The sequence below is a fragment of the Lepidochelys kempii genome, chromosome 18 (genome assembly GCF_965140265.1).
Source record: "Lepidochelys kempii isolate rLepKem1 chromosome 18, rLepKem1.hap2, whole genome shotgun sequence".
NCBI lineage: Eukaryota > Metazoa > Chordata > Testudines > Cheloniidae > Lepidochelys > Lepidochelys kempii.
Window position 1 is genome coordinate 12,717,931 of NC_133273.1, and position 12,409 is coordinate 12,730,339.

At 53.3% G+C, this 12,409-nt stretch overlaps 1 protein-coding gene across 1 annotated transcript; it reads left to right on the plus strand.

Moving 5' to 3' along the window:
* The first annotated feature begins 2,081 nt into the window (after window positions 1–2,081).
* MAD2L2 (mitotic arrest deficient 2 like 2) lies at window positions 2,082–11,943 on the plus strand. Its single transcript, XM_073317217.1, has 9 exons — window positions 2,082–2,179; window positions 4,417–4,468; window positions 5,161–5,279; window positions 5,923–5,994; window positions 7,641–7,741; window positions 7,884–7,978; window positions 8,686–8,759; window positions 10,443–10,535; window positions 11,322–11,943. Exons 2-9 carry the CDS (start codon window positions 4,429–4,431, stop codon window positions 11,361–11,363), a joined length of 636 nt encoding a protein of 211 aa, XP_073173318.1. The 5' UTR covers window positions 2,082–2,179; window positions 4,417–4,428; the 3' UTR covers window positions 11,364–11,943.
* Window positions 11,944–12,409: the final 466 nt, after the last annotated feature.

Here is a 12,409-nt window from a genome sequence, read left to right on the forward strand (position 1 = left end):
TTTTTAAAATTCAGTGGAATTAATAAAAAATGAATGGAGATATTTCTGTTGGTCACAGTCTTTCTTCAAACTGGTTTAAAGGATTTTGATTTAAAGAAGCAGAATTTGGGGCCAAATTTGACCTAAACGTGTCCCCCTAAGAGGGAGATTTTCAAAATGAGGCTGGATAGCTATCTGTCTTGGATGGTTTAGACCAGGGATTCTCAAACTTTATTGCACCATGATCCTCTTCTGACAAAAAAAATAAAAATTAATACATGACCCCAAGAGGGGGGACCGAAACCTGAGCCCACTCAAGCCCTGATGCTCCAGGCGGGGGTGGAGGGGCGGGGTGGCAAGGACCAAGGGCTTCAGCCCTAGGTGGGGGGCTTTTAACCTGAGCCCTGCTGCCCAGGACTGAAGCCCTTGGGCGTTGGCCTCAGGCAGTGGGGCTTGGGCTTCAGCTCCAGGCCCCAGCAAGTCTAACACTAGCCCTGGCAACCTCATTAAAAAGGGGTCACGACCCACTTTGAGGTCTCGACCCACAGTCTGAGAACCACTGGTTTAGACACAACAAAGCCTGCATCTTGGCCGGAGGTTAGATTAGATCAGTGGTTTTCAAAGTTTGGATCACAACCCAGTACTGGGTCACCTTGCTCAGCACCCAGGGACCTTGGCAGCTGGCCAGTAAAACCTAGTAGTCCTGACCTGTTCTGACACCGCGCTGCGCCCCAGAAGTGGCCAGCAGCAGGTCTGGCTTGTAGGCAGGGGGTGCCATGTGGCTCTCCACACTGCCCCTTCCCTGAGCACCAGCTCTAAACTCCCATTGGCTGGGAACTGGCCAATGGGAGCTGGGGGTGGGGGGCGGCATTGTGCCTGCAGGCGAGAGCTGCTTAGAGCCACTTGTGCGCCTCCGCCTAGGAGCCGGTCCTGCCGGCCGCTTCCGGGATGCAGCATGGTCTGCGGTGCCAGGACAGGCACTATGCCTGCCTCTGCACCCCAGCTGCGCCACTGGCCGGGAGTTGCAGGAGGTAAGCCCGCACCCCAACCCTGTGTCCCAAGCCCCTTCCCCAGCCCTGAGCCCCCCTAAACCCAGAGCCCCTTCCTGTACCCCAACACCCTCAACCCTGACCCCACCCCAGAGCCTGCACCCAGAGCCCTGACCCCCTCCGGCACCCCTGCCCCACCCAAGAGCCCCCTCCCACAGCCTGAACCCCTCATTCCTGGCCCCACCCCGCAGCCCCACACCCAACCCTCTGCCCCAGCCTTGAGCCCCCTCCGGGTTGGGGACATCAACAATTTTCTTCAACTGGGTCACCAGAAAAAAAGTTTGAAAACCACTGGACTAGATCCTTGCGGTCCCTTCTCACTCTATGGTTGTATGATTATATGACAAAGCTGAAATGCTGTTCCTATATTTTCTTATGTAATGTAAGAACTCACACCTGCAAACCTTTACCTTCGTTGGCAGGAATAATTCTTAGGGAAATCAATGGGAACATTTGTGTGAATAATGGTTTGCAGGATTGGGCCCTAAATTCCAGAGTATGTCCACCACTCTGAGTGCAGCATTGCACATCCCTATGGTGCTGAAAAATGAGTAGAAAAAAATCGGAAAGGGACTCACTGAAAGCCCTTGATCAAGTCACTCACCTCTTTGTGCCTCAGTTTCCCTACCTGTAAAATGAGACCATCAGATGAAGAGAAGCATGTTAGTGCTAAACTCAATTTCCAGCGTGTTACTAAGGAAAGAGCTCTGAAATGTGTTTGTTTTTAAGGTGATTTTTGAACCCCACAGTGTCGTCGTTCCCCCCCACCCCCGGACTCCCCTTCAAAGGCCTGATTCAAAGCCCCTTGCCAGGCTCCCAGTCCCATTGCCTCTGGCTCAGGCCCTGCCTGTCCCGTGGGAACACGCACTCTGGAGACCCTTTATCTGAAGAGGAAGGGACACCGCGCAGCTGGGCTCACAATGAGCCTCCCGCCCATGGGGGACCCCCACCCGGAGATCCCCACACCAAGCTCGCCAGGGCCCCCGGCTCCCCCCAGCCCCGGGCCCTCCAGCTGTGAGCGGCCGGGCGCCGCGGGCGCTAGGACCCGGCGGAAGGCAGGGGGCGGCGAGGCACGTCAAAGGGCCGCGCCGGGCGGACACCCCCCGAGCCTGGCAACCGGGCCCCGGGCGGGGAGCGGCCGCCGCCCCGCGGTAAGGGCGGGCCCAGGGGGTGCCGGGGGGGGGAGAAAGGCTTATAATGGGGGGGCTCTCCGGGGGTGTCCCGAGAGGGGGCTGGATTGGTGGGGGGGCCCTCCGGGGGTGCCCCGAAAGGGAGAGGGGGCTGGATTGGTGGGGGGGGGGCTCTCCGGGGGTGCCCCGAAAGGGAGAGGGGGCTGGATTGGTGGGGGGGCCCTCCGGGGGGGCCCCGAAAGGGAGAGGGGGCTGGATTGGTGGGGGGGGGCCCTCCGGGGGGGCCCCGAAAGGGAGAGGGGGCTGGATTGGTGGGGGGGGCCCTCCGGGGGGGCCCCGAAAGGGAGAGGGGGCTGGATTGGTGGGGGGGGGCTCTCCGGGGGTGCCCCGAAAGGGAGAGGGGGCTGGATTGGGGGGGGGGGCTCTCCGGGGGTGCCCCGAAAGGGAGAGGGGGCTGGATTGGTGGGGGGGGGCTCTCCGGGGGGGCCCCGAAAGGGAGAGAGGGCTGGATTGGTGGGGGGGGGCTCTCCGGGGGTGCCCCGAAAGGGAGAGGGGGCTGGATTGGTGGGGGGGGGCTCTCCGGGGGTGCCCCGAAAGGGAGAGGGGGCTGGATTGGTGGGGGGGGGGCTCTCCGGGGGTGCCCCGAAAGGGAGAGGGGGCTGGATTGGTGGGGGGGGGGCTCTCCGGGGGTGCCCCGAAAGGGAGAGGGGGCTGGATTGGTGGGGGGGGGCTCTCCGGGGGTGCCCCGAAAGGGAGAGGGGGCTGGATTGGTGGGGGGGGGCTCTCCGGGGGGGCCCCGAAAGGGAGAGGGGGCTGGATTGGTGGGGGGGGGGCTCTCCGGGGGGGCCCTGAAAGGGAGAGGGGGGCACAGAATGTTTCCTAGAATGTGAGGGAGCGTAGGTGGGCTCGGTCCTGCGTCTGCCCTGAAATGAGACCAGGGTGGAGGGGGCCCACATGTGACCCTGTTACTGGAAGGTGCCAAATTTCTCACAGAAACACCCCGCCCCCCAGCAAGGTGCCCAGCGCAGGGGTGGATGTGGGGGGCGAAGCCGCCCACCTGCTGCCCGGGAGAAGCCCTACTGGGGGTGGCCTTGTGCTGTGAGAGTGAACCGATCACCGGGGGGGGGGTGAGATGGGGGTGCACTGCTGGGTTTACGAGCGACTGCCCCCGATTGCCAAACCCAGGTTTGCTCAGGATCCTGTCTGGCCAATTGCCCTGAAAAGATATATTAAAAAAAATCTGATGGTACCAAATTAAAGTAGTAATAATGTCTCCATTGATAAGACACTCAGCTTCCAAACAGCATCATTAAGAACTCAGACACCCTCCATCCACTGGGACCTCCCAAACCCATTGACAAGAGCCCTGCATTTGGCTGAGTGGATCAGTACATTTTCCTATCTACTGTAATCCAGGGATACACCTGGGGCCTGATCCAAAACCCATTGTAATGGAGGGAAGGACTCCTGTTGATCTTGGTGGCTATCCAGGTCAGACCCATGGCCCTCTGTCCTCACCTTAGTAAACCTTATGTTGGGGCCGGGGGGAGGGTTAGGGATTAAAAACTGTGGTCTTGTCCTGCAATTGTCCTCAGGTGTCTGCAGGATTAGGGTCTTTGTGAGAGGACGGATGGTCTGAGGTTGAAGGTACGAGCATGAGACACTGGAGAGCTGGGGCAGTTCCCTGCTCTGCCACAGACTCCCTGTATGTCCCGGGGTGGAGGCCTAGATTTTTGTTAAAGGTATTTAGGCATTGCTGCGCTCAGTGACCGTCAATGGAATTTAGGTTCTGAAGTGTCTAAATCCTTTTTGGAAATGAGATGTAGTCTTCTAAATCAGTTAGGCATTGCAACACTGAGGGCAGCCCTGCCTAAATACCTTTAAAATCTATGGTAAAATCTACAGCACTCCCACAAACAGCAGAAACCCATCTGAGTACATTCAGATTTGCAATTTGAGGCGTTATCAAGAACACGAGGACAGATGTCATCTTGTGCAAAATTATGATTTGTAACCCACTATCGCTTTAACTGGGTTCCTGAGATCGGATCTGCGAGCAACCCCTATGGCAATTCAAGTAGATGGGGGCTATGCGGCCTTTGGAAATCAGGACCTTTGTTGGTTTGTGTAATAGCAGTTAGTGTGCGCACAACTATCTAGAGTGTGGATTTTGCTGTGGGTATGGAGGTAACTGGGGAGAGGGATCTGAATGGCGCCATGAGCTGAGAGGAAAAACTCCTTTCCCAATTCCTTTCCAGGTTACTGGAAAGATGACCACCCTCACTCGGCAGGATCTCAACTTTGGACAAGGTAGCAAAGCACGCTGCTCTCCAGAAGCTCACGAGGCTTCTTGATGGCACAGGGAGTCATGTGGAGGTAGAGCTGGCTCTGCCTTGGAGTGTTGGTCTTCTAACCCTCAGCTACTGCTGCGAATGGGGTGAAATGTGTCCTGGGAAAATGGGACACCTTTATGCCTTGCTGGTGGGTTGTATTGCAGGTTAGAGGTTAAGATGACCACTGCAGCTGCCCTGTTGTGGTCTTTGGAACTCACAATCTAAGCAGGGGTAGCTCTGGTCTCATTACTTGGAAGTGAGACCTGTAAGGAGCACTTATAATCCTTGTCAACTGGCATAATTATAATATCTTTACATGGGTGTATCATTAAATTCTGCCTTCTTCCAGTTCACCTGCAGTTTCAACGGGATACAGGATTCTTCTTTACTTCCGGTCATAAAGGGTTGTTTAGTGTTGCTGTGGTGTTAAATGGCTGGCGCATTCCACCCTAGAGGTGGTTACATCTCAGTGGTGAATGCCGTGATCTCAAGGGTAAAACACTTTGGGAGGACAGTCATGTCACTGCAGTTCATAAAACAAGCAGTGTACAGATAAGATGATGATCATGGGCAGCAGTTAACCAACAGATTCCTGCAGCCATGAAATATTTGCTGGGCTTGTTTTTCTTCACCTGCTTTGCTCCACCACCTCTTTGTTCTGTTCTCCAGTGGTTGCAGATGTTCTCTCCGAGTTTCTTGAAGTGGCTGTTCACCTCATCCTTTATGTTAGAGAAGTTTACCCCATTGGGATCTTTCAGAAGAGGAAAAAATACAATGTACCAGTCCAGGTAGGAGTCTGTCCTGTAGCTCTATGGCTATGAGGGAATACACAGTTAAGAGGGAGCATGCTGTATGTTCAAAAGCACTATAGAAGAGGCAGGTATTGTTAATGCTTAGGCTCAAGGAGGTGCTATTAGAATGGCATTTGTGGCCATGAATGAAATATTAGGGGTTAATTTGTTCTGGCTGGTGCCGAACTGAATTAGCTTATATTTGAACAAACGCAAACCCTGAATTATTTTCAAAGTGAAGTGAGTGGTCCTGAAAAGGGATGAAGTAACAACCCTGGAGTTTGAAGCGTTACACTTATGCACAGAACAGATAGATCACAGGCAACAACAGTACAGATTTCTCCCATGCTGCCCCCCCCCAGTGTGCTGTAATGCTGGCTGGGAGGGACTGTCTCTAAGAAAGACCAATTGTGAGGTGGACACCGGTTGGGCTAGTTGTCAGCAGACACCACTAGACTTATTTCCCCTAAGCCACTGCATAGTCATCAGATGCCAACAACTTCCAATCACCACTTACCTCTGCTGGATTTGAACTGGCAACCTAGTGGTAAAATATTCCATCACAGTAGCAACCCCCTGAGGCCCTGTAGCCCACCAGCCCTTCTGCTATTTGATCTGAATTCTCATTCTGTTTGCACAGATGTCCTGTCATCCAGAGCTGAATCAGTACATCCAGGACACGCTGCACTGTGTGAAGCCACTGTTAGAGAAGGTGAGGCCATGCCAGAGACCTCGTGCTGGGCACATCCCCCCGCCCCAAATGCACTAGTCACAAATAGAGAACTTTAAAATAAATTGTCTTGATATTGTGGAAACAGGATTTGTAAGCAATAATGTTTTCTCTATTTGGTGCAGAGATTTGTATAAAGCAGTGGTCCCTGAACTTTTCAGGGTCACATACCCCCTTACCCTGTTTGCACCTCACTCTGGGGGCCGGGGCCGCAGCTCCCGGGGGGAGTGGGGAAACGTGGTAAGGGGTCCGAGGCTGGGGCCGGGAACGGAGCCACAGCCAGGGGTCGAGCTTGTGGGTGGGGGCTGTGGCCGGAACCATGGCTGGGGGCCGAGGCTGGGAGCGGGACTGGGGACAGGGCCGGAGCAGAGCTGGGGGCAGAGCAAGGCTGCGTGGCATTCTCTCCCTGCCCCCCCATGGGGGCTGGCCCAGGTCTGCCACTCCCTCCCCCCGCCCCAAAGTTCTTCTGCACCCCCCTAGGAGGGATGCATCCCACAGTTTGGGGACCACTGGTGTAGTCCCCAAAGCCAGGGTCCAGGTTTGGTGGTGGTCATTTATTTAGGTTGAAACAGGTGAAGGGACACCAGCAGACTGTTAAATATATATATGTCCTTAACTATGGATTGTTACAAATGATTAAAACTGAAACACTTTATGTTTTAAAAAAAAAAAGGGGTGGGTGTTATAAATCCTGAAGACACTTAGTCACAAGTAACTTTAGTCATGTGAACAGCCTTATGGAAGTGAGGGAGACTATTAATTCAAGCAAAGTTAGACACCTGCTTAAGGCCCCGATCCTGCAGTGAGGTCTGGCTGTGCAGAGTTCATTGCCTTAGTCTGTTTTTTAATCTTCGCAGTTTGGCATTCCTCTCCCTTTGGAGGCTTGAAATAGGGCAGTTTCACTTCCTGGTTAATTTTCATCAATTTCACTTTTGAGCATTAGCCACAAAGCTGCAGTAGTTGGTAGCCAACGCTCCAGGGGAATATCATTGGTTTATTTTTTTAAGCACTCTTTGTAACTCAATAAATAATAGTTTGTTGGCTTAAGGATTTTTAAACGCTTATTTTTACATAAACTAAATTATGGAGCCAAACTTGCCTTACTGGTGCCCCTCTGAACTCTGCTTCTTTGACACGCTCCCTTTGTGGATTCTCTTGCTCTGAGCATGTGGAAGCACAGTATTACTGTACTACTCCAGGATACTTGGGCTGAATGTGTGACCTGTCCTCTGCCTTGTATTGCCCATGAGTTGGGAGTGTGTATATTGCATGCCTTGTGTCTAATCCCCTGTGGGAAGTGGAAGCCTATGATGGCTGCACATTGCCTTTCCATGTAGCAGTAGCCAGAGCAGGAAATGTCCCATTTGGTGGATTGCAGCTCCCTACAAGTCTTGGGGGTAGTCCCCCAACAGGGATATCGTATCCGATAATAAACTGATAGGGCATTTGATTGTAGCCAGAGCAATCCAGCGGCCTTTCTAAAGCACTGAGAAAACACTGAAGGGATGTGGGGTTAGAGCAGATAAGTATGTTCCTGATTCATAGGGAGCATCAGAGATGGGGATGGGGAAGCAGAGGAAAAGGGACCGTCTGGCAGAGAGCTCCTGACCCGGTGTCTGTGCTTGCAGAATGATGTGGAGAAGGTGGTGGTAGTAATCCTGGATAAAGAGCACCATCCAGTGGAGAGATTTGTCTTTGAGATCACTCAGCCACCTCTACTTTCCATCAGGTAAAGGTTCCCTCCTACCAGCCCAGTGCAGCCAGTGCCTGCTTCCCTCTCACTGTGTTTGACTTTGGGAGCTGATATTAGAAACAACTACCCCTCCCTTTGGGCCAGGGATCTCCCCTAATGATCTCTGTCTCCTCCCCAGCTCAGACTCGCTGCTGTCCCATGTGGAGCAGTTGCTCCGTGCCTTCATCCTGAAGATTAGCGTGTGTGATGCTGTGCTCGACAACAACCCCCCAGGTAGGACTGAAAGCATTCCCTTTATAGGGAGGGCTCGGACTGCTGCTCCGGTGATAGCCTCGCTGCCGGATTTTCTTTGCGTAAGGGGTGGTAAAATGTCTTTCCTGGACAAACACACGAGGGAGTTTGTTTTGCATAGCTGGGCTCACTGCCACCCAGACAGGCAGAAATGGAGATTAAAAAAAGGTACAGGGGATTTAATCCCCAAAAGATCACAGGGCATGGTGCATATTAGACATATGCAGCATCACTGAAATGCAACCAGCTCTGGGTGGAAGACAGCAGCCAACTGGTAAAGAGCATCCCGCTCAAGAGGTGAGGATAAAAAAAATTTTGATCACGAGCACTGGAGCAAAATCCGAATCCTATAAAAGGTGCCCTGGGCCAGTTGCATCAGGGGCCAGGAGGTGGTGTTAGGTTTACAGGAGAGGGGAAGGTGGAGACCATGGAGGGGTCCACGGTTTCTGAATTGTGGTGCTAAGGAGAGCACTAGCAAAGTCCAGAGAGATCAGAAAATGACAGGTTACCTTCCCAGTCCCTTTTGGAAAGGAACATGTCTTGGTATTTACCTAGCTGTGGATGAAACACACAGAGGAGCTAGCTCTGTCTGGGCACTGTCTAGATAATACCCTGGCCCCTGTTACCTCCCAGGCCTCTGGCCAGATGATTACAGTGCCTTCCTCTCATCTCTGCCCCTTCCCTTGTAGGCTGCACCTTCACTGTCCTGGTTCATACGCGGGAGGCTGCCACACGAAACATGGAGAAGATCCAGGTGATAAAGGTAGGTGATGCCTCTGTCTGCTTGTTGCTTGCAGTGAGCTGCACAGTAAAGAAGGATGGAAGTGAATTAAGGTGCTGCAGCTCTGGATTCTCCTTTCATCAAGGGGGGACTATATTATCGTTTTCTGGAAGGGCTGGGCCACAGCAATTCCTGATGTCTAGAAGAGCTCTCCAAAGACCTCTCCTTAACAAGGAAGGTGTGAAGTTTTGCATGTGAAACTTACATGCAGTGTCGCAGGTGTCTGGCCTTTTGAGGGGCATTGGGCCCAGCCACGCCTGCGACTGATCAGGTGATTATAAAAGCTAACAAGTAGCCCAGCTGGGAGAGCTGCAGGGAGCAGGAAGGCTCCTGTTGGAGACCCTTGGACTAGGGCTATAGGAAGTAGGTTGGCTCCTCAGGTGGGACCTAGAGCAGGGGTTCTCAAACTTCATTGCACCGCAACCCCCTTCTGACAACAAAAATTACTACATGACCCCGGGAGGAGGGACTGAAGTCAGAGCCTGCCTCATCCCTGCCACCCAGAATTTGGGGGCCAAAGCACTTTGGCCCCAAGCAGGGGGCCTGTAATCTCAACCCCACTGCCCAAGGCTGAAGCCCTCAGGCAGACAGTGGGGCTCAGGCTTTGGCCCCAGCAAGTCTAAGCTAGCCCTGGCGACCCCATTAAAATAGGGTTGCGACCCACTTTGGCGTCCCACAGTTTGAGAACCACTGCCCTAGAGCAAGGTAGATCCCAGGCAGATGACCTGTAGGAGGATTAGGGAAGAGCCGCCAGTCATGGGAGGTGCTGACTGGTAGCCCCTGGGTCAGGGGAAGGGGACTAGTTTGAGATGTGGAATTTACCAGTTATACGTGAAACAACTCAAGCTGAAACCCTGTGAAGAAGGCCCTGAACCAGACAGCAGGCAGGCTGGCAGTGCCCCTAAGGCCAGGTGGACAGGCCAGCAGCCTACTTGCATGTTAGCTGGTACATCTTTACAACACCCCACTGGGGAAATAGCATACCTGTCTTCCAGATGGGCAAGTCACTAAGGGCTTGATCTTGCAAGGTGCTGAGCCCCCTCTCCCCTATGGGATACGTAACCCACTTTGAGTTCTTATGTTGTAGCCCCAGGGCAGAGGTAAAGCCTGAAAGTGGAGGTCTGGGGAGGGAATTGGAGGAGGAGATTGAGGTCTCTGCGTGCATAGGGTAATGAGCCCTTAGTAATTGGAGACCTCAGCTCAGCCTCTGCTTTTAAACCCTGGCTGAGGGATGGGCAGGGTGGGCATTGCCAGTGTGTGGATTAGCAAGGTTTTCCAGTATAAACTAGTCTTTAAAGCTGTGGGCTCCCTGTTACCTCCCCAGCCAGGCTGGGTTGCCCACCTCATGTCCCTCTGCTGAGGTGTGTGCTCTGTCTCTGCTCCTCCCCCAGCCTGATCTATGGTCCCCCTCAAATCCTCATGTTCCCCTTCTTCCCCCCACATCCCTCCTTACTCCTTTACCATAGACCCCATGACTGGGAAGGAGGGGATGGGGGGAGCACTTGTGGGGTGCAGAAGGCCAGAGGGAGGGGCAGTAGTGGGTCCCTGCCGCCTCCACCCACCGCTGCTCCCATTTCCAGCCCTCTGAGGAGCCCAGAAAGGGAGGGTGCTTTCTGCAGTTCATTGCCCCTGTTCTGAAGAAGCCTCTTCTATTCCTGCCACCAGGATTTCCCATGGATCCTGGCAGATGAGCAGGACGTGCACATGCATGACCCCCGGCTAATCCCCCTGAAGACCATGACCTCGGATATCTTAAAGGTGAGCGGAGCGCTCTAGCCCAGGCTCGCATGAGCACTACGTCAATCTATGCAAACTCCCTGGGGTGAGGGGACCTGTCTCCTGATGCCATCATCTACCGGGCAATGGCTTAACACTGCTGTGATGTATCTTACCCCAGCACGAGCTGCTGACCCAGGAGGCTGGTATTAATGAGTGCACTGAGCCCAGGCAAGCGTGGGAGGGCAGGACCTTCCCCAGCTAAAGTATGAAACCTGTTTGTAGCAGGATGCACCGACCCTATTGTCCCATCACCAGTAAGTTCAGCCCGGCTCAGCCCATCTGTGTGTACAGGGGCTGTGGAGTGAGGTGCCCACTGGGCAAGCCAAAGAACACCCAGCTCTGCTCGTCAGAGGTGAGAGAGGCCACGGCCCAGCCACTGCTGGAGGGCTGGGTTGTAGGTCCCATCTGTCAAAGCTGTGTGTTTTATTGCAACCCCTGCCCACTAATAGTCGGGGCGGGGGGGCTGAGCACCTCTTGGAAATGTGCCCAGCATCCAGAATTCCCCTTGGGAACTGTCCTCGTGAAGGATTAGGCCCTAGAGCAAGAATAAATCTATGGGGTGAGAATCCTTAGCTTTTTTGTTGCTGCCCCACAGCACCAGCTTACACCATCTCATACAAATAGAAGACCTGTCTAGTTTCTTCCCTCTACAGTACAGTTCCCCTAAGAATGTATTAAACCAATACTGCCAGGGCTATTACACTCGCCCTGTTAGGTTACCCTGCAGGGTTACCTTTCTGGATCCCTTCTGTTACTCTCTCCTAGATGCAGCTTTATGTAGAAGAAAGAGCCCACAAAGGTACCTGATGCTGACTCTTCCCATCACCTTCAACCTTGGCCAAGCCTCAGATCTTCCAGTGGAATCCAGTGTCTTCTAGGGGGATGCAACTTACCTTGTTAACAGGTGCTTCTTCAGCTGGCTTCCTAAGTGACAATGTCCTTTGAGCAGCTCCTGACGGCCATGCTGCCTATGGGTTTAAAGTGCTCTTACCGCTATACATAGAACTGACTCCTACGTGTGAACAGGTGTTTGCTCTGTGTGTGTATGTGTACGTGCAGATTGTCACAGCAAATCCACAGTTGCAAAGAGTGAGGGATATAGTGTAAACTGCAAGTGGGACTCAGTGTACTTCTCACTTGCTCTTTATGATCCCGATTTAAGCCTTAAAAGGGCAGCTCAGTTTCACATTGGTACTTGTATGTGCATGTCCCTCTGAGCATCCAGCTGGATAACTTGGGCGTGTTCTGTTGGAAGCCTAAGCTAGTGTGACTCCACTGAAATCGCTCGACTTACAGCAGGGATGAGTGGGGCCTTATCTACAGTGTGTGTCCACTGTGAGGTGAGTGATCTGTAGAGTTGTCAATAAATACTGAGTGAGTTCTACCATCATGGAGCTAGCCTGAATTGTGTCAAAGGCAGCCTCCCCCGGTGTGGTAGATGTACAGGACTGTACTGGTCAGAGTCCAATTTCACTTTGTGACCAAGTGTAGCTGGCACCATTGCACGCAGTAGACTTGCTCTCCATTTTCAGCGTTAGACACAAGTGATGGCCCATGTTTCCATGGGAAAGTTCTAGGAGGGGTGGAGAACGTCCCTTGGATTCCTTTGGAGTCCCAATCTCCTCCTGTACATCTACAGCTCCAGAGGGAGAGGGATCCAGCCCTCCGATCCCATGGGTCCCCAGGAAACTAGGGCTGTGTGCACAAGGTGTTGGGACACACCCTGTCTACATCACAGCTACTTTGGTGACATGCTGCCACCACTCAGGCTTCTCTCAAGGAGAGGAGGTTCCCATGGCAAAGGTAATACAGCACCAGCCTCTTGCCTCTCTATGAAGGGTCTCTACTCCATC